The 22,211-nt window shown below is 35.9% G+C and overlaps 1 protein-coding gene across 1 annotated transcript; it reads left to right on the forward strand.

The window, feature by feature from the left end:
• On the forward strand, positions 1-14,946 carry LOC103185414 (protein SIX6OS1). Its single transcript, XM_042338357.1, has 20 exons — positions 1-92; positions 1,900-1,956; positions 2,076-2,132; positions 2,223-2,349; positions 3,020-3,109; positions 5,503-5,690; positions 5,815-5,857; positions 6,981-7,083; positions 7,477-7,553; positions 8,555-8,703; positions 9,060-9,136; positions 9,629-9,714; positions 10,526-10,590; positions 10,735-10,811; positions 11,515-11,630; positions 11,937-12,072; positions 12,533-12,595; positions 12,788-12,820; positions 13,500-13,560; positions 14,165-14,946. Exons 2-20 carry the CDS (start codon positions 1,905-1,907, stop codon positions 14,320-14,322), a joined length of 1,758 nt encoding a protein of 585 aa, XP_042194291.1. The 5' UTR covers positions 1-92; positions 1,900-1,904; the 3' UTR covers positions 14,323-14,946.
• The last annotated feature ends 7,265 nt before the right edge of the window (positions 14,947-22,211 follow it).

A 22,211-nucleotide genomic window follows, 5' to 3' on the forward strand; every position in this document is an offset into this window, starting at 1 on the left:
GAGAGGCGCCGCGGTGGGGGGTGAGGAGGAGGAGGAGGAGGAAGGCGTTGGTCCACAAAAGATAACCCGCTCGGGGCGGCGACGACGAGGCCGTGAGTCCGAAACACCCCACACACGAAACACCTTTGTTTTTGTTTGTTTTTCTCTCTTCTTCTTCCTCTTCTTCTAAAATAAAAGATTTTTCCGACACAAAAGAAAGTAATAATCAAAATCCACGAATGCATAAATACGAATACAGAAGCCCTTTCACAACTTATACCTATAAAGTATATCTATATTACAGTATATATAATCATTTGTACATATGGCGGCGCCGACCACCGCCCCCACCACAACAACAACTTGCATTTGAGATCGCTGTCCTTCACGTTTAACGGGGGGGCGTTTCCCGCTCGGGAGGACGTCCCCCCCCCCCCAACACCCCACCCCACCCCAATTCACTGGACCTGAGGGGGAGGGGGTGGGGGGGGGCGGCTGCTGGGATCAGGGAGGGAAGGTTAGGGGTAGGAGGATGGTAGAAGGTGCGGTCGCAGCGGAGGGTCTCGAGACGCGCCTCTGGAGGAGGCGAGGGAGGCGGAGGGAGCGAGGGAGGCGGAGGGTGCGAGGGAGGCGGAGGGAGCGAGGGTGGTGGAGGGTGCGAGGGAGGCGGAGGGTGCGAGGGAGGCGGAGGGAGGCGGAGGGTGCGAGGGAGGCGGAGGGAGCGAGGGAGGCGGAGGGTGCGAGGGAGGCGGAGGGAGCGAGGGAGGCGGAGGGAGCGAGGGTGGTGGAGGGTGCGAGGGAGGCGGAGGGTGCGAGGGAGGCGGAGGGAGCGAGGGAGGCGGAGGGAGTCGAGGGAGGCGGAGGGAGCGAGGGTGGTGGAGGGTGCGAGGGAGGCGGAGGGTGCGAGGGAGGCGGAGGGAGCGAGGGAGGCGGAGGGTGCGAGGGAGGCGGAGGGTGCGAGGGAGGCGGAGGGTGCGAGGGAGGCGGAGGGTGCGAGGGAGGCGGAGGGAGCGAGGGAGGCGGAGGGAGCGAGGGTGGCGGAGGGAGCGAGGGAGGCGGAGGGTGCGAGGGAGGCGGAGGGAGCGAGGGAGGCGGAGGGAGCGAGGGTGGTGGAGGGTGCGAGGGAGGCGGAGGGAGCGAGGGAGGCGGAGGGTGCGAGGGAGGCGGAGGGAATACGGGATGGAGTCGATTCACTTTACAGTATATTCTGCGGAGCGCTTTGAGACGCCTCGGCGACGCGGTGAGGCGCTACATATCGAATGCAATTGTTATGTACAAACGGACGCTTTAAATGCAGATCACGTCTGCATATATTTTTTAAAAATCACAATAACGGGGAGAAATCCATTGATCACACTCCACCCAGGACCAGCGGAACAAAACTGTCCGTGGTTCAGATCGGGAAGCAAAACACTAACAACTTGCATTTATATAGTGTCTTTCACGTGGCGTAGCGCCTGAGAGCACTTACATGTCATTGTTTGATGCTGAGCCGGAGAGGAAAGTCTTCAGGTGTGATCTGGAGATGGGAGAAGAGGGAACAAGACGGAGGAATCGAGGCAGAAAACTCCAGCGAGTTGGGGCATAGTGGCTAAAAGCATTGACCGCCAGTGGTGGAGAGAAGGGGTTGAGGAACGAACGAGCCCAAGTTTACCAGAATTTTTAAATGGAATTGTTTTTTCATTCAATGGCTTAACGCAAAATGATTGTTCACATTGAAGTTTTGAATGGTACAACATGCAGTGTATGATGAAGCAGCGACAGTGTGACATGTACTTTTAAGCATGCGAAAGATCGTTTTATATTTGACTTATTTTTGACTCTTCAATACGGTTGGTTATAAAAATAGGCTCTATCGATTCAACCACTCTTCAATTCCCTAATTTTTAATGATGTCCTTTTTTAACCAATTTTTCCTAGGAGAGATGGACAATACCAGCAAATTAACCAATCTGGATGAACTTTTACTAAAACTGAGTAAGAAATACATCTGAATAAATAACGTTATTGCATTAAATATTTAACATTTGATAATGATTGATATAGTTTTTGTAATGTTATTATTTTCAAGAATTCTAATTTGTGAACATGACTAGTGTTCCAGGTCCATCAGGATTCACAGCATAGAAAACAAGAAGAAGAACAGATACAGAGTGAGTATTCAAAAAAATTAAGAGAGTAAACATCTTATTATGGTGTTCATTAATTTGGAGTTGTAACCACTTGCACTGTTTGTTTTCTAGTCAATGAAGCTAACATTGTAAAAGCTCAACAACGTAGAAATGAGTTGCTTGAAAGAAACACCCAGCTTGATGTTGAAATTAATCGAATGCAGAAGATAAGTACACATAGTGACGATAATTCTAAAGTGTAAGGATTTTCCTTTAAGATTAAGCAAATATAGTTGTTTAATGTTCAAAAATACTGTTTTTTGTTTAGCTATAGAATTTAAACACAAACACATAACTTACTTAGGTGAGTATTTCACATTGGTCAAAAACTGAAGCAATAATTTAGGTGAAGTCAAATCCGTTTTGTACATAACTTCAATTCTGCTGTAGATCCTTGAACTACCTTAATTATTTATTTACTTTAGCATTTACTTACGGTTTTCTTCATGCTATTCATAATTCCCTTGTAGGAGAGCAGGCTATTCATATGCAATTACAATGCTGACCTTGATCTGGCCACAAAAGGTGAACTCCAGTTGAATTTACCATGATTTTCTCGACCCACACAGAGAAGCTTGTAGCCTCAAATTGATATTGCCTGACAGCATAATGCAGTTGGGACACCTATATATTCACATCCTTCACATGGCGTCAGTACTTTAAAACAGAATTGCTGTTTGCCACTTCCCACAGTGTGTATTTCTTTGCTGCTTAACCAGCATTAAAAAAATGCCAGCACAAAAAATGCACGTTTTTATTCTTTAACTATTTGACTCCAGGAATTTCTCCCCTTATAAATGTGAAAAATAAATTTAAATAGCAGCATGAGGTTTCAACTGTTTGTCTATTAATCCTTTTTGCTATTTTAGCTGGAAGTCAACCTGTACGTTTCTTACACAACATGAAGAAGATGTTCATATACAACTTCAGAAAAAACGTGCTGCTGTTGAGAAAGATATGTAAGTTAAAATATGTAAGTTTAAAAAAGTTAAACAAAAATATTTTCAATCCTCAGGCATTTTGCAAAAATGTAATTTCACAGTAAACTGTACATAGTATAATAATATATAATACCAGCTGTACCCATTGCAGCTATGCTTGCAACCAAAAGATCCAATATGGAATGTAGATTCACACACAGACAGACATTTCATATTTACCTATACTCATTTGGGTCGACTCCTGTGGGAGGACTCCTTTAGGGAGGACTCAGTGGGAGGATTCGGCGCTTTAAAATGTAATTTTGTTGTTGTTGCCGCAGCTTAGCTTCGTCTATGTTCTATATTTTGTTCCCGTCACTTGGATATGTGTGTGCTCTGTGACGTAGGATGCCGCGGTCAGCTGGCATGGCCAACAGGTGTAACTACCGTGCGTACATATGTACATGCTCTGTGACGCACGATCCCGCAGCGCCATGATCAGCCGGCGCAGCCATCAGGTGTAACTGCAGTGTGCGCGTACATGCGTAGGTGCTCTGTGACGCATGATGCCACAGCATCACTTTGACTTGGCGGCCACCGAGTGTAACTGCAGCGGCAAACGCAAAACTGAAATTAACTCATGAACGATAAGAGATAACGTAAAACAAACACGCCCATGCCACTCCCAGATGCAAGATCTTTCAGATGAGGTATAAATAATGTCTCCATGTCAATCGGTTATTGAGATCATTCTTGAAGCACAGACAGACTTTGTCATTTTATTAGTATAGATAATATACACCTCTGTTTACCTAGCAACAAATAAGAACCCGGTTGTTAGTCGATTGGTGGATCGCTTTTCCGGGGGTAATAAATTTTTAATAATTGGTTGCTCAACCCACGATTGTTTGTGGGACACGGCTGTGTGTAATTAGCTGCCGCGTTTTGCCCACAAAATATAGTCAATTCAATTTACAGTATATTTTGTGAAGCGCTTTGTGACGTCTCAAAGATGTGATAAGGCGTTATTTCAAATGCAGGGATTATTATTTGTTTACAAAATGTAGCAATTATATGTTGAACTCCATGATTAGGTTGACAGATAGTTTACCTGAGTTGCTTGCAAGAAATGTTACAAATGCACATTTGGTCAAGGATAGTGGAACTGTTATTACATAGTCTGATTGAGATTCAGGACATATCATTAATCGTACTTAAAGAACAGAGTTAAAATGTAGGCAATATAGCGTCTTAACATACAACGGCTGAATGGTGATTGATGCATGCCTTTGATATCTTGCAAAGCATTATGAAGTGATAGATATTGTGTGTTCAATTCATGATTGTCATTAAGGAAAGAAATGAAAGAAAATAGATTTAACATGTATTTTTCATTGTAACATTACTGCTGAAAATGAGCCAATCAAAGTTCAATGGCTTAATGGGGTTGGTACATGATACTTGAAATTACATATAAAGCTATATTTCCAACGTTCTTAAGATGGTATTTTTGGTTCAGGATTATTGAAAGGAGGATATTTTGAATACTGTGCAAGCTTGGATAAAGCTGCAGCACGAAGCCCAATTATACGTGACAAAGACAAATAATTAGAGTGTAAGTAACATAAAGTAATTGCTGGTACAGTGTTAGGCAATGGAGATACCCAGAGAGAATGGTACACCTCAACTAGTTGTCACACCTAAATCTTATGGAGAAGCAGGGCATAAGATGCCTAAGGCTCACCAGAAAATATATATAATGGATTTATATGAGTTATTGTAATCCGGTGTTGAGCCATGATCAAGTTGGGCATCATGTATTATATTCAAAAGGCGTTGGTGGATATTAATAACTCACCAACAGCCAGACAATTCTCCAATATTTTCAAAATTGGCAATCGTTGTGTGTGGATATCTGAGGTTTTATTGATTATATATTACTCCAGAAAAACAACTCCTTTTAATTGTTGGTTTCTTCTGGCTTTGGCTGCATTTTGTAAACACATTTTAGGTAATTTGAATGTAAAAATAAGAATGTTTGGGAATGTGGACCATAATTTTCACTTCCTATTTAATCCAGGAGACCAACTAGAGTCAATTATATCTCCATTTGATCTAATTTTGTCTAATAAAAATGAGCAAAGAGAACACAGTATTACAATAGTAAAACAGTTTCATTTTTGTTTTGATTACCTATGTGGAGAGTAATTATTAAGATATTTGTAATTTGAGAATGGAATAGAAGATAATGCAAACTATTAAATTTATTTCAATATACAGAATCAAACTCTTTTTTTTCCGAAATATTTGTTCTGATTGTTTCTGAAAATCTTCAATGGTGTATGGTAAAGCCAAGTTTTATTATTGCAAGCTTCCACATGAGCATTTCATTTATTAAAATCATAAAGTTCAAGGGAAACCTTTTTTTTCAGAGAAATGTATCAAGATTATTTGAATCAGTACAGAGAGATTCTGCAGCAGCATCAATCACAGTATTCAGAATTTCCACAAGCAAAGGAGTATTTCAAGAAAAAAGTAGAGTTCGAAGAAATTCAAAGTAGAGTATTGGATTGCACTGAACAAATTCAACAAAAGACACAGGCCATTAATGATCTTTCAGGTACTCGCAAAATAGATATAAAACTTAAAAGCATATATAAATATTATGGTTGTAAGAACATTTTGTTTCACAATGTTTTTGCATTAAGAAACACTTATATAATCTTTTGTTTCCTGTTCAACAGAACCGTCACTTTTTGGATCTCTTCATGAATGGGCTTTGGAAATGTATCCATTAAAATGTTTTATTATTGTCAAGTAAAAGTTTATATACCATTGCATTGCATACTCATCAAATGGTGCTGGACGCTATTTTTGGCATAAATTTTATTTATTGCTAGAATCTCAAATATAAAATAAATGATTGGAAGGAATCTGAAACTGCATTGATCTTTGGTACGTTTTGAGTGTTTTTCTCACTTCAGTATCTTCTAATTAAAGCAAAAGTAAGACCAAATCAATAATGTAATAAATCACAGAGAATTTAGTCCTTTAGGACATTGTCCATGAGATCTTCTATTGTGCTCTGGACTGATGTGCCACCTCCTCTCTGGGATTATTTTTTATTTATTTTGATAAACTTAATGTCTGATTACTATGTAGGATATAAGCATTCAGTTCATTTACTAAGTGATTTCCACAAACAATTTCCTACAGTGTTTACCTAGCATACCATTATGCAGTTTGAATATGCCTGGCAGCACTCAAAAATGCAAGTAACCCCAGGGAAATTTGTATATTCATTCTACAAACATTAGATACTCAATGTGCTAATAGGATAATTAATCCCATAGAGCCCAATATACAATGTATAGTTAACTGTCAGCAATGTGGTTACATCGGGTGTCAACACTGAGGGCAATCCATTGTTTGATGCATAGGATGGGAATTCCTCTAATATTGAAAAACAAAAAACAAATGAACAAGAATCATTGGAAAAATCAGGACAGTGATAATGAAACACTATCAAAAAGTGACAGTCTTGTGGAATCTTTGGCACATAATTTATATATTCTTAAAAAGGAACAGTTCAATGGATGTGTATTTATATGTGGAATTGAAGGTCACATGGAAAATGTCACAAGATTAATTCATTTTAAAAACAGGTATATCTACTTTGCATTCAACATCAACTTTCGATTCTTTCTGCAGTATGTGAAGGGATATTTAAATGTAATGAATGAGGAAGACCCTACAAGATAATGTACAAATACAAATTACATTTATATAGTTCCTTTTAGATTGGGAGGATGTCTCAAATGTAACTTTAATAAGGCATCAGAATTGTGGGGCAATAAACTTGACTATATAATACTTGCAATGATCTATATTAACCCCTTAACACTGACAGTGCTGCTTTAAAAGTAGACACCCAGAATGTTTTGATTCAGGTTGCATACACAAAGGATAAAGCGGTAGAGGAGCATAATGAAAACCAAGAGAGTCCTGCACAGGTAATTCTACTGTTTCCAAATGCAATTTGACACATAAGTAAATAGTGTCATAATAAGAATTACAATAGTAAGAAAAGAAAGACATGTTCCTAGAATCTTAAATTCACATTGGAGCAAAGTACAAAAAAAAGTCCCAAAACAGCTCAATATATGCCTTTTTCCATGTTTCCATAAATTCTGTTACATTTTAATTTTAAAATACCAAGAAAGTGCTTGCAGCAGTGACCACAGTGAACTGAACTAGATGTTCTATTGAAAAACGTCAATAATAATTGTTTGATACAGAAATAAATAAATGTTGAGGTCTTGCTTAATTCCTGTAATATATGATTTTACTACTGTATTTATATTGTGATTTTAATTTCATTTAACTTTTATGTTGGCATGATACAGTTGGATAATTTCGAGAGTTCTGAAGGAATAAAGGTGCCGGACTTCAGTAACTTGCCAAATAAGGAACAAAAACAAAGGTATGTTTCGGTGTTTGATAAGTACAATTGGCAAATATAGCTAGAATTGCTATGGTGAAACATTTTAGCAAAATTGTTTTAATATTTATAAATGTTATGCTTGTCAGTAATAATAATCCTTGCATTCAAGACATCATTGAGATCTCTCAAAGCACTTCACAGAATATATTGTAAAGTGGATTGCGAAACCAATTGTGGCAGCCAATTGCGCACAGCAGTCAGTGAATTAATACAAGCCTGACCAAAAACAATTGGACCACTATTCCTAGTGGCAATCCAATGAGAGGACACAGTAGTACAATAACTTGTTTCAAACTGTGATTAAAGCAACATCCTATCTGGTCACTAGTTTGGTTTCATTAAAAAAAGGATCAACTTGTGATGTTTGCTGTCTCTTAGAATGGAAGTTCAGTGAATCTCTTGATACCGAGCACAAAAGAGAAATAGATCTGATTTAAGAGATTATGAGATTCACAATACTTTCCACCATCAACATCTTTGGAAATTCAATGCCTATTTCCTTGCATATACACCTTAAGAATTCTGGTAAAATATACTAATAGGAATAGAAATACTGTGTTATATTTATGTAGATATAGACAGCTTTTCTTTAAATTTAGCCAAAAAACATGCAATGTATTTGATCAAACATCAAAATAGGTATATATTATGAATTCACATTTGTCAGATGAAGTGAAAGTTCATTCTAGTTTTATAGTATGATCACCTCATGTGCCAGCCTCAAAACATATACTCTGCTATCCATTTGTTAAATGGTCACATAAAACAATCCTCTTTATTCTCCACTCGTGAGAGAATTTGACTGATTAATATTGAATCAATAAGTCTGAGCTATGACAAAATTCGTAGCACATGGATGACCTTGGCATATCTTTCATGTATATTGTAAATAGTGACTTCAATGCAAACATTTCCTGTTTTGGAAAGGAACAGCTAGTATTTGAAATCTAAATGTAACCACCTCACAATTTATTTTGTAGCATTTACCAGCAGAAGGAATACAAAATTGCTTTGAATCCTACAGTCAATTCTGAACAAACACAGCCTCAGAACGTAGTCACTTATTGTCAGAAATCATTAACTTCGAAACCATTTGAGCTCATGTTGGAACAGTCCGAGTCCGACACTGGTAATGTATCTTTTATTTTAGAATTGAGGTATTAGGGAAATACTTTTAACTTCAGCCAGTTAAGGGAGTCTCGTACTTTATCCTGGTAATTTCCCTTTATATTACCATCTGTGGCAGAATTAGATATGACAAGCAAAACTCCTCCTGTATGGGTATGCCAATGTGTTGGATTGTTATATTTTTCAAGATTGAACGTTTCGATTGATTGATAAAACAAGAAAGTAGAAAATCTTTAGACAAATAAAACTATAGACATATTTCAGCAGCAGAATAAGAAAAGTTATACTGAGGCAATATGAATCTTGTTTTTTGTCATAATATTTTTTAATGATTTTCTTATTAAAATTTTGTCTTAGAACTTGGAAAAAATAACAAGCAGCAAACAAATAACGTCATTCTTCCACAAGTTAATTCAGTACAAACTGAATATCAAGTAAGTGTCAATAGTTTAAATGAAACTGACCATATTAGTGTTGGTAGGGAAGAAGAATTAGTATCAAAAATATTCAGTTTTCTTTATGTTTATGTGTCTTTTATGCAGCATGAGTTTCTTTATGTATACGTACCACTAAAATTAGTTTAATGGCCTTTGTGCTCATTGCAGTACTTTTCAGAGACATACTACTGTTATGATACTTTGTTATTCCCCCTTCCTCAACATAGTGTTTGCTTCAAATTTCTATTAAAAAAAAGTTAATAAAGTACGTGAGTTATTAAGGTTAAGAGTGCTTTAAGATAGTATGGAAAATGAATATAAATTTCACCAATACAATGAAGCTGCATTTTCTCCCTCTTACCCTTATTTTCATATATCTTAACCTTTACGTATAGCATAACAATTACTGATTTGGCTGAGCTTGTGACCTTGAAATGAAAATTGAAAAATGTAAGCTTGCAAAAAAAAACATTTTATGTAATTTTACAGAGGAATGTTGAGTTAAGGGGAATTCAACAACAGACATGCTTTCAGATCACCCCAGCAACGAAGAACCAAGGGCAAATTCAATACCGGTAATAATTCATTTTTATGTTTCTACCACACAATACAAGCATGTGCATGTGCTTTGCACAACAAAATTTATAATGCCAGTTGGAGGCAACACTTATATATATTTTAATATTATTATACATTAAAGTGCGCAATGCTCAGTTTGAAATATATTTGGGAAGAACTTCCACCCTCCAATTTTAATTATATTTTTACATATTATCCTGTGTAAAGAATTAATGTGTATCAGTCATAAACCAAACACACAGGAAACTATAGCCTGTGAATTAGCATTAGAAGGAGATTGTCATACAGTAAACACTGGCTTATTGATATCTGGAATTCGAATCCAGTGCCCCCAAACCAAAACTTTTTTAAAAATTTCCACGGGCCACAAATTTCCATGTAACTCCTTCGGGTCCAACTCTCCTTTCATATGTCAATGCTGCACTGAGCAGCCCATGGGATGCCTAAAGCTTCCCCCCTCAATGTCCCTAGTCTAGCATCCAGTGTCCATGTGGGTGAAAAAACTACCCCGTACTTTTTGTATTCAACGATAGAAATGCATATGCAGTGCCGGTAAATGTATTACCAGCATTTTACGGCACTTTTTGCATTTCCAGCATTGTAATTGCACCGAACCAGAAATGCCGGGTTGCCGGACTGGATCCCCCTTTAGTCTGGTCAGTCAGGGTATATTTGTACTAATGGTTTGGATTTAATTATTCATCAGAAAACCAATTTTTAATTTTTATTTCAACTAAGGGTAGTGATACTTGATCAAATTACTTCAGTGTGATCACTCACAGACTTTCCTTATTTTTTAAAAAATAGTTCACTTGTTCCTAAGAATCAAACAGATACTCTGCAATGGTTACAGAGTACTGCCACAACTTCAGGTAAATACTAAATACTTGTAGTTAACTAATTAATTTCAGAGAAATTATATTATATTGGACCTTCATATGTTAATTTAGTTACACTGATTTATTACAGTGGAACAAACTTTTGTTATAATCACTTTTTGTAAATAAATATTACAGCAAACTCAGATACAGATGAAATGAATTCAAGCCAGTACAAATCACATATTCCCTCTGATTCTCTCTACAAGTCTCCGGTAAGTTGAGGTTTTCGATATCATTGCTGATTCTGACAACCACTTGAAACCTTTTCCAAACATAAGATAGCATTGCAATGAGGAGAGTGTTCACAGCCAACCACATCTGTCATATTATTGTCGGTCTTTAACTTTAACCCAAAATTATTGCTGGATATTTCAAGTAAAGTAAGAAAAATTCAATCACAATATGCACCTATATGAATTTTTTTTAAAAATTGTTTCATCTCTCTATGCAAACTAAAAAATCCTAGAGAAGGCATGAAATATACTGCTAGGGTAGAAAAATACAAGCCCTTCATGGTGCAAGAAGGTATCTTGTGAATTTCCAAACAATTAATTGCACAACTGCTTTTGATGCACTATTTCATTGACTTTCTTCCAACTTAGAGAGCAAAGGCAATTCCGTGGCTCTCAATTTTTACAAGCAGTTTCACTATTTAGCACTTCCAGTTTGATAGATAATGTATTCATTTTTTTCTATACATAGGCATGATTTAATGTAAATTTATTTGCATTTCAATTTGGGGTCAAATGTTTTAGTTTACTTGTGTTTATATAATTCACTTTGTTCAGTAGTTGCGTGAGCAGAATACTTCTAAAGAGTTGTACTTCATACAGTTTTTACAAGTTTTATTTTGCTTTTAACCAGATCCATTTCAAATTTGAGTGCTGGCATCAAATCACTCATCTTGTTTTGTAGGCACAAATTGACCCGAAATCTGTGAATGATGACCAAGAAGAAACTACAAATAAAACATCACAGATGTTTTCAAGAACACCTGAATACGCTGGCCCAAGTCAAAAGGAGTTTGAAATGTAATAATATAATACCTTAAAATAATTTAAATTTCTTAAAATATTCTTACAGGATTAGTTCACATGAGATTTACATATATTTCAATCAGAATTCTGATTGTTTAAAAATAAGTTATTCAATATAGCACATCTCAGCAGTTTCATGTTACAAAAGTTGCAAATACAGTATTGTTTATTTCAGTCAGACTCAGTTCAAAAATGAATACTATCATTGATACCAGTTTCAAGCAGATGCTGCAGGCTAGTCATGTTTTGGTTTCTAATAAAATATCTTAAAGAAAAATAAATCTATTATTTTTGTGATAGGGATTGTAACCCGCAGCATGAGAAAACATCATCAGAATCACCTCGCTTTTCCTTCCTGGGTGTTTCCACACCAAAAACATCTGGATTTGATATGTTTGGAAGATTAGCGTTTGGTTTCCCAGATACCCCAGAACAGGTGAAGGTCTAGATATTTGTTATAATGTGCATAGAAAGGAAGGTTCATCATATTTTGAAAATAGAGAAAATTATTGTAAGCAATGAGGTGAATGTTCTTTGTGCGATATGTGCCTATCCCTTTTGATAAGAAACCAGCATGAACCTTGAAATAGCATGTCCCCCTCCCACCCACCTACCCCCATATTTAAATGCCTCCTTTCATTGAAAAAACTGACAGTAACAAGATCTTTTACGGTGTTTGAAAGGAAAGGTAGATGCTGATCAATAGATTTATAAAGTATTTGTTTTGTGATTGTCTCACAGTTGTGATTGCATGGGAAGTATATCTTCAGTGAATTAATTATTTTCAACAAAAAATGGCTAATAGTTTTCTTTGGTCATTCCCACTTTAATTACAGATACCTGTTAATCATTAGTTTGTATTCAGAAAATAATGCAGTCATTTCACTGTATTTCAGGTGAATGACAGACAGATGGCTGGTAACCAGTTTGAGTTCTCCAGTTTGTTCTTCAAAAAAACGGTACAAAAAATTCCAATTGCAAAATGTTGCTGGTATGTCTTCTCGGGATCTGACTCAACTGGTTTGGCAGAAATCCAGACTTGGTTCAAATTCAGTCTCAGAGATGAAAAACTATTATTCTTATTGAGTGCATCACCCAATTCTGCAATATTTTATGTTTTCCTTGCTTTTAGTTCTACCATTGTGTTGCAGATCCAGCAAAATCATATCAAAGCTACTTCCAGAGTAAGATCCATTTTGTCCACAAATTCACAATCAATCCCACTTTACAATATATTCTGTGAAATGTTTTGAGACATTTTAATGACATGATAAGGGGTTATATCAAAAACAAGGATCATTATTATTATCCTTGTGTGCCCAGAGAATGAACCCAAGGATCAATAACTCGCCAGCAGTGTACAGTACTTGTAAAACTTCCCACTGTCAGGAATGTGCAAGACTGGAAAAGACTATTATATGTTTAGAAGATTCATTGAGCCTTGACATTAGAGATGCTGTGGATGCTGAAGTGAGCAGTTATCTCCACTTTGTTGCTGCAGAAAAATTTCCAGCAGGAAAAGAAACAGGTTCAATTCCCATTATCTTGCTCAAATGTGAGCTCATACAATCTATGTGAACTTGGTCTATTAAACTGTAAAGTTCCAAGTAACTCAGTGAAAAAGAACCAAATTTGTCTGGGGCCAGTGGAAATTACATGTGCAATATCATCTGTTGGATTTTAAAAGGGTTTCACCCACTTAATGTTTTTAATCTCTTGTACTGGAGTCCACTAGTGTGTGTCGTTTTAGGGTGTCATTTTATTTGAAGAATTAAAGAATTACGATTGTTGTATCAAGTGAGCATTTTTTTTTAAATTGATGTAATTATAAAACAAAATTGCATTTTACTATCAATTTTTCAGCCTGAGAAGGATTGCACATCCCATCTAACTTGCAGTTCTCATTCGCCACAAAGAGATATTGGTAAGTGATCTTCTAATTTGCATCACTATTACTCTGTACGTTTTCCCCTGCAAGGTAGGAAATATAATTAAGTAGTCATTTTCTTTCATAAAATGAAGTTTTCTGTTAGGCTTTGCTTATAGCGTTGGCTGTAAAAATTGGTAACCTGCTTCTGGTACTGATTAGCTGGCTTCCTGCGCTAAAAAATAGCTGACCTCTGAGTTGTCACTAATGTTACTTCCCGAGCACTGTGTGAGATGCAGAAACCACTGATAATATTCCTGTGCACGCAACGGAGCTACCCCTGACATTTCATGAAAGAAGCCATTATTAGTTTACCCTATATTTACTATTATTCCCATCTACTTTCTGGACTTTCATCTGGGATGGTCGCTGGCAGCTTAAATATTTTATTTGTGAGATTTTCTTCCACAGAATTATGGATGTGTAGATCAGACACTTGGAAAAGCATCTGAGCCTGAGTTGATTAATTTGTTAAACCTTAGAACTTCTAGCAAGCCTAAGGAAACTTTTGTCTTCCGAAGCAAACAGTTTTGTATGTTTTCAGTTCAATTATATGTTATATTCACAAAAATGTTTTAAAATTGCTTTTTATTTTTTGCAGGTTTGGAAAGTCCATCAAATGAACAACCATTCACGTTTTCTTTCCAGTCAGAACCATCTCCAAATAATTTTGGAGACAGCAAAGATGAATTCAATTTTGGTTTCTCATCTGCACAGAATCAAAGCTCATCACAACAAAGTGTCTTCAAGTTCTTTTAAAGAAACATGCCTTAATTAATTATAGATTTGAGGATCTGAGATAGAAAAGATTGAAATATGATTTTTAGTAAAATTATATTTCCCATTTTTGCATACTGTATTCTAATATTCATGTGTGGTCATAATTGAAATTATTCTAGTATGATTTTAAATTGCAGTTCTTTCATTTTAACAAGATTGTTGCTAGAACATACAAGCTTTAAATATTCCTTGTTAAGTCATTTGAGCTGACACCTACCCATTTCAGAGGTGACTGTTGTATTATAATTCCCGAAAGCAGGAATTACGTTATAAATTCAGCAGTCGCCTCAGTCCACAATACTATTTATGTCACCAGTGATTTACCCATGATATTTTAATTCTGTGACTTGATAAAAAAGTGTAAATAATATTCCACATTTGTCATCAGTTGTTTTACAAAAAATAACAACAGTCTTAAAGTACTGTATATGAATACTGTAAATCTTCATTTCCAAGGCACCAGTATGGTGACTGATAACAAAGCAAGTCTGGAAAGATGATTTTTCTTTTCACAGTTACTGTACAAGTATTAAACAGTTTTGTTATGCAATTACATAGTATGACATTAATGCTATTTGGTATTCTAAGTGCTGAATTTCTATTGGGAACAGTAAAGTTTTTTTTCCATTTGTGCTGTTTGTTCAATTATTTACTACTTAAATGCAAGGCTTTTATTTTAGATATTATTTGTGTGGTTATTTAAGTAACTTATTATAAATGACTTCCTTACAAATAGATTGAAAATAAAACCGAGTTGTACAGAAGTCACGTTTCAAATACATGGAATATAATTGACTGATTTTAAAGGTGGAAGTTAGCTAACGTAAGCGACTTATGGATTCTGGTAACTAAGCTACAACCCATCAAACATGAAAATAAAAAAAGAATAAATGAGTTTGCAGAGGTGACTATCATATTGTAATTCCTTAAAGCAGGAAATACGTTATAAATTCAGCAGTTGCCTCAGCCCAAAATGCTATTTATGACACCAGTGATTTATCCATGACATTTTAATTCTGTGACTTGATACAAAAGTGTAAATAATATCTCATAATAATATATGATATATTATAATGTATAATATAAATATATATATTTTAATATATAATACAATAATAATATCTGTCTTTGATAGTGGAAAATATTTGTCCTAATACTACTTACACTACAGCTTTCGTATATTGCAATACAGAAACAGTTTAGAGGATATCCTTTTTGTTAATGGCAATATTTATCGGCTGACTTTACTGGAAGGGAACATTAGTTAGTCTTCTTTAGATTTTCAATATACTACAGCTGAATGTTATGAAATGCACTAATGGTCCTAGATTATTAATTAGATTAATACTATGAGGATTGTATTAAACTGCTACATTGAAGTTCACCCAACAATTGAGCGTTTTTGAGGCCAAGACCCTGGACTCATTTAAAAAAACTGTTTGAACCTGTAATGGGAGGTCAGTTGGGTGGGTATTCTGGAAGGATGACATCAAATGGGCCAAAGGACCTTCTTTATCCAAACCTCTCATATGATCTTGTGAATTGCTGAGAAACAATTGAAATTTGTTGCTTGAACATGCTTGACATTGCAGAACATAAATAGAACCTTAGGAAGAATAAGTCAAATTAAGGAATTAAAGAGGAAAGCCCATTCTGATTTCTGCTGTAACATACCTCAAACACAACAGACAGTGAAGGACACTGACACAATTAGCTGAGGACTTGAATATGTGTTCTTCCTTACAGGGTGTATTAGAAAGAAAATGAGTAATAATAATCCTTATAATAATAATCCTTGCATTTGATATAGCGCTTTTCACGTCGGGAGGACGTCCCAAAGTGCTTCACAGAACATACTGTAAAGTGAATTGACTGTATATTTGTGGGCGAACGCGGCAGCCAATTGCGCACAGCAATGTCCCACAAACAGTCGTAGATTGAAAATTACCAATTTATTATTGTTTTTGTTTTTTTGGAGGGATTATTATTAGGCTCTGTGTGGAGTAAGGAAACTTGCCCAAGGTTTCGCCCTGACCTGCCTGGAATTGAACTCAGGTCTCTCGCTTGCAAAGCGAGTGCTCTAACCACTGAGCTACAGGACTCCACCTTATAATTACAAATATTGTGCGTAATATTCTGGTACGTAATTACAAAGAAATAAGTATTTGTCATTATGAGCAATGTGCATATTCTCTCACGTACAAGGATGTAGTTTCATAATTGTGTTCCATTTACAATACATAAAGAATGATTTGTCATTCTGGCCTTGCATCGGTGGCCTTTTGTTGCTAGAGAGTGTAATTCAGATATTTCTGTTACACATTCATTTATGAACCCAGCTCTTTCAAAATGGCAGACGTTTCTCTCGATTGTAGACCTTTCAGTGTGCTTAATAGTAATTATTTCCATGAACAATACAGAAACCTCCCTGACCTAGTCATGTGAGGATACTTTTTATTTCACTCAACAGTTAGTTACTGCCAAACATCTGTCTAAACTATATTTCCCAGTCAGAAACCAGGTGTTTTTGACACAAAATTCCTTAATTTATAAGAGTTAAAGCAAATATCAGTATCTTGCTGATATTAATATGGCAGCATATCAATACGCTGTGGGATTCAATCGATTTCCAGCCACACACAATCCATCATTGTAACTAAATTATAAACCCTGGAAAGTGAAAACAAATTAACTTTCAAAAGACAGTTCTAAGTGAATCCACATGACTAAAGAGCTCATTTATAGCACAGTTGTTTGCTTCATGGTTGTGGTTTGTATTTGATGGCTCCAGAGATGACATGAGTCAAAAGCAATCAAAGTCCTCGTTCCTGGTGGAGAGGCTTTGCCCTAATACTCTGTGACTCACACCCAGGTTGTTCGCAGTTCTACTGCTCTGCTTCCAGACACATCACTTACAGTGGTTCTGATGCGAACAACTTGCTGAGAAATCGCCTCTTGGCATGTTGCTTCCCTGACCCCGTACCTTGCCCATTTGAGTAGGGTTTGATTTAAAGAGTGTATGATGCTCTTTTCTGGTGAGCTGTTTAACCCTGGAGCTTATGCAGCATTAACGTTGAAATTTTTGCAAAATCCATCATATCTTAACATATTGGTGTAATTATAAATTGCAGTAGAAATAAAGAATTACAGACCTGTAATTAATCATTACAAACTATTTGTGCTTAGTTTTGAAATTGGATCACTTACTTTAGTCTCACTCTGTTATTTACCAAAGTGAATAACTCCTGAATCTTTTAGGTATCTCTGTTTAATGCAGCAACATTCAGACTACAAACATAAACATTGCATATTGCATCCAAAGGTATATTTTTATATATATATATATATTACTAATAAATATTGGTGCTTACATTATGTTCTTGCTGTTGATATATATAGTAATTTGTAGCAGTGCTTAGTTTTTCAAAAGCCAAAATTGCTTATGAAGAGTAATTCTAAATTTAGTATCATTGGCGGGCAAGCACAGATTATTATGTCCAGCAGAAAATCAGCCTTAAACACCATCATGGAGAATGATTTCTCCAACTAATACTTCCTGGGAAATCATTTTCTATATATATACTATGTATATACACATCAATAAAGATGAAGAAAACAGGATGCTTATCTTCCACATCGAATCCATCTGTTACTAGTTTGGGAACTTTTTTTAGAAATAGAAGCAATTAGTTAAGAATATTCAAGAAAAATGTGATGTCCTGTAGCTCAGTGGAGTCCTGTAGCTCAGTGGTTAGAGCACTCGCTTTGCAAGCGAGAGACCTGAGTTCAATTCCAGGCAGAGGGCAAGTTTCCTTACTCCACACAGAGCCTAATAATAATCCCTCCAAAACAAAACAATAATAAATTGGTCATTTTCAATCTACGACTGTTTGTGGGACATTGCTGTGTGCAATTGGCTGCCGCGTTTGCCCACAAATATACAGTCAATTCACTTTACAGTGTGTTCTGTGAAGCGCTTTGGGACGTCCTCCCGACGTGAAAAGCGCTATATCAAATGCAAGGATTATTATTATTATGCTTGATTTAGTCACAAAAGTTATTCTCAAGACAATCTGAAAGGTTTATATATGTGAGTTATATGTAATGGAGATAGTTTTCCCAATGATACCCATTTTACAGTACAAGGACCATTTCTAGCTTTCCACCACTAACAACAACAACAACAAGATTTGATTTATAGAGCGCCTTTCACGTCGGGAGGACGTCCCAAAGCACTGGACAGTTGGGTCGGGACCCGAGCCTTGGGGGGAAATGGTCAGGGGGAGGGAAGGGAGGGAGCGAGGAGGCGGTAGAGAGTCGAGAGGGGATCTGAAGGCACGGTCGAAGAGAATACTAAGCCTGGAGCCTTCAACATATTTACCGCTCTGTGTACCTGTTTAACTTCAGTCACTGACCAGATTTGGAATTTTGATCCATCTCCTTCCTCTTTGCTTTCCAGCCAAAGAATGATGATAGGAAGCAAAGCTTTCCCATCTTCCACAGAAGTTAAAAATGCTATTAAAATATACAGTACAATGGAACTATTGGTCCTATAGTTTTTTTTCCTCTTCTTTCTGTGCTTAAGTGGCCTCTACTCAAAACAGCTACAGAAGTGTGATTAAAATGAGGAAGTTTGGGAATAATCATTGGATTCAATCTCAAAGTCCATAAATCCATGGAGCAGTATTCTTGAGACTAGCTGTCAATAATAACATTGCTTATGCATTTGACTTTCTAAGTTTTATTAAGTATCCAAATAATGAAGTATTGTTTTATCATTATTGCAATCAAATTATAAACCCAAATCTCAAGCATTAGTATTAACATCTAGAACAGATCACCGGATTGCTTGATTTCGGAGATATATATTTGGTAATTAACCACAAGAATGTTTAACATTTTAATTTAAAAATTGCTGAATAATATAAATGTTCTGCAGAAAAGGGAAAAATAGAGAGAAATAAATCAGCCTACATTCTGCCACAATTAATTATGTGTACAGTAAAATATTGGCATAAGATTAGATTATGAGTTGACTTTATGTTCTCTGTCTTCAGTAACTCATGCTTAGGGGCATGGTGATGTTTTTGACAAGTCACTGCTGCTGGCTTAGTGATTTCATCCAGTATTACAAAAACAGCTACAGGATAGCTTTCTAGCCACATATAAAAAGTGTCATTTAATAGTCACTATTTTTTCCATTGTATGGCTATATATTTTCCCAATGTTTCAGATCAAAGGTAAAAGGTTTTGCTGAAATTGTCAACCCAAACTATACTATTTTAAAAAATCTTTTTTTTTAATAACAGATATATCTGTAATGGTTGGGGTAAACACATTGTCTTACTGAGATACTGACTATAATAATAATAATAATCCTTGCATTTTGAAATTGTGCCTTATCACGTCTTCAAGACGTCTCAAAGCGCTTCACAGAATATACCGTAAAATGAATTGACTGTATATTTTGTGGGTGAAACTCTATGTGCATTTCAGCCCAGGTGCATGAAATCAAACCTGGCAACCATAAATATTTCAAACACACATTTCATTACTCCGCACTTAAAGCTAATGTAAATTGTAAATATAATTTCCCCATATTTTTTATTCTTATTATTCTAACCTAAATTATGAAAAATGTTACATTTTATCCAGTCTGGATATTCCATTAGCACATTACTATTCTTGCAGAATTTAGGAAACTACAAATTACTAAGACTATTACCAAACATCTACAAATTGTCAGTAATTATACACACGTTTCTGGAGAATGTTTTAATTAATTGCTTTAAAAATGTTTTGTGCCACTTTTTTGTGAAGTTACACAAAATACAAAAGAGCCCAAAAGAAAGCTAATTACTATACATCATTGTAGTTCTGACCAGCTTTGTCTGTGATTATATGGAATAATATAATGTGGATAACTGTTCTAAAGAATGTTTGAATTAGATAGGTGGGACAATATCAGGATAGCAGCCTAACGGAAGATTTCATCATCGTAATGAGATCCATATTTTAGCAGATTTCAGATGTTTGATTAATTTGGAGATTTAGATTGTAGACTTATAATAAATCCATAATGGCATTTTTTAAAACTTAAAACAAGATATTCTTAAATTTATGGCAAGTACCTTTCTGACTGGGTTCACTTTTGTGCCAACAGCAGATATCAGCAGAAAGCTTCATGTTGTTATTGCATTCTAATGTTAACGCAAGAGATCTGATAATTCTCTCATTAAAGAATGGGCAATTTGTCTGATTTGTCAGACTCAGCACAAGTAACAACAACAACATTACACTTGTATAACACCCTTCACGTCGGATGGACTTCCCAAAGTGCTGAAATGCTGAGAATATAGGAATATTCATCGTATTGTTAGGTAAGATTAATTGTTGTTAAGGGGAAAAGGCATTAGTGCATTATTATATGCCAGGAATCTAAATTTGCTGTGATTAACAGGACAATCTGCTGAGGCTAACAAGGATTACAAAAGATCAGACAGTGTGTTACAAACCCAAGGTAAGTTTAACATGCACATTAAGTCTATTCTTAATAGAAGCAACAGACTCAATTCTGAACATTCACAGAAGAGGCTTAGTCTGTCTCACTCGGAAAATATGCTTTTTGTCGAGATTAAGGTCATGTTAATGAGAAAACAGATTGCAGCGATTACCTAAGAGCGATTAACTCAGGTCAAACAGTATATCATAGCTCAAGTGTAGTATTTTAAATCCGCTATTTTGACATCTTCAGTGATAATAATCAACAAAATAGACATCTGTTTTTTAAGTACAGCTCATTTCGGGGCTCAGAGTTAATCTGCCATTAATGATGATTTGAAAAAGTTAACCATTTATCTGCGATTTAATATCTTTTTTTGCCTCAAAAGATTAAGCATAAATAGTGTAGAGAAAGTTGCATCTTGGGTCCATCATTTCATTTTATAATCTTGATTGTATCCATCTCAATAGATAATAAAAGTCATTTCTAAAAATGAGATCTCGTCATCTGTCATTCTAATGGCTTCTCAAGGTCTTATTCTTTATTGTACCTGTATATATTTTTGTATGCAGTGCACACTACTTGATATTAATTTCGCAAATTTTCTGTCATTTAAAAAACGACTCAGTTCTACATTTGTTACATTTTAGAGACGGTTACCTATTATATACAAAATACGCCCATAAAATACACAGTCAATTCACTTTACAGTATATTCTGTGAAGCACTTTGAGATGTCTCGAAGACGTGATAAGATGCTATATCAAATGCAAGGATTCTTATTATCCATGCTTTGGGAATGCTTTCCTGCCGTGAAAGGCACTATACCATATGCAAGGATTATATTATATTACTATGTTCAAATGGAGCCTCCATTGTAGACATTGATGGTAAAATAGCTATTTTCATTTCAGCGCCTTGGGACGTCCTCCTGACGTGAAAGGCGCTTTATAAATGGAATCTTGTTGTTGTTGAAGCACTTTTCTCACCTGGTATATTTGGATAAACGCATTAGGATGAATGGTCTTTTCTTTTTCTGTGCCTTCTCATGCTCTTATGTTCTTACGGGTTACAATTTCAATTGAAGAACGTGTGGTTAAGCTATCAACCAGTGTTAGGAGTGTTGATAGTAGAAATCCTCTATATAGATACTGGGATATGTTTGAATGGAGGATTATTGCGAGAATCTAAGCTCAGTTATTCTACATGCCTCTCTATAATGCATTATATATTTATGTTCCAAACACCATATTGGGAATAATGGAATTAGGAATACAAAACATTGTACACCACCTTGCAATTTATTATGTCTTTCACAAACATTAAATAGCTATAGTATCACCAACACATTAAATTTTACTGAGCT

The sequence above is a fragment of the Callorhinchus milii genome, unplaced genomic scaffold, assembly GCF_018977255.1.
Source record: "Callorhinchus milii isolate IMCB2004 unplaced genomic scaffold, IMCB_Cmil_1.0 Scaffold9, whole genome shotgun sequence".
NCBI lineage: Eukaryota > Metazoa > Chordata > Chondrichthyes > Chimaeriformes > Callorhinchidae > Callorhinchus > Callorhinchus milii.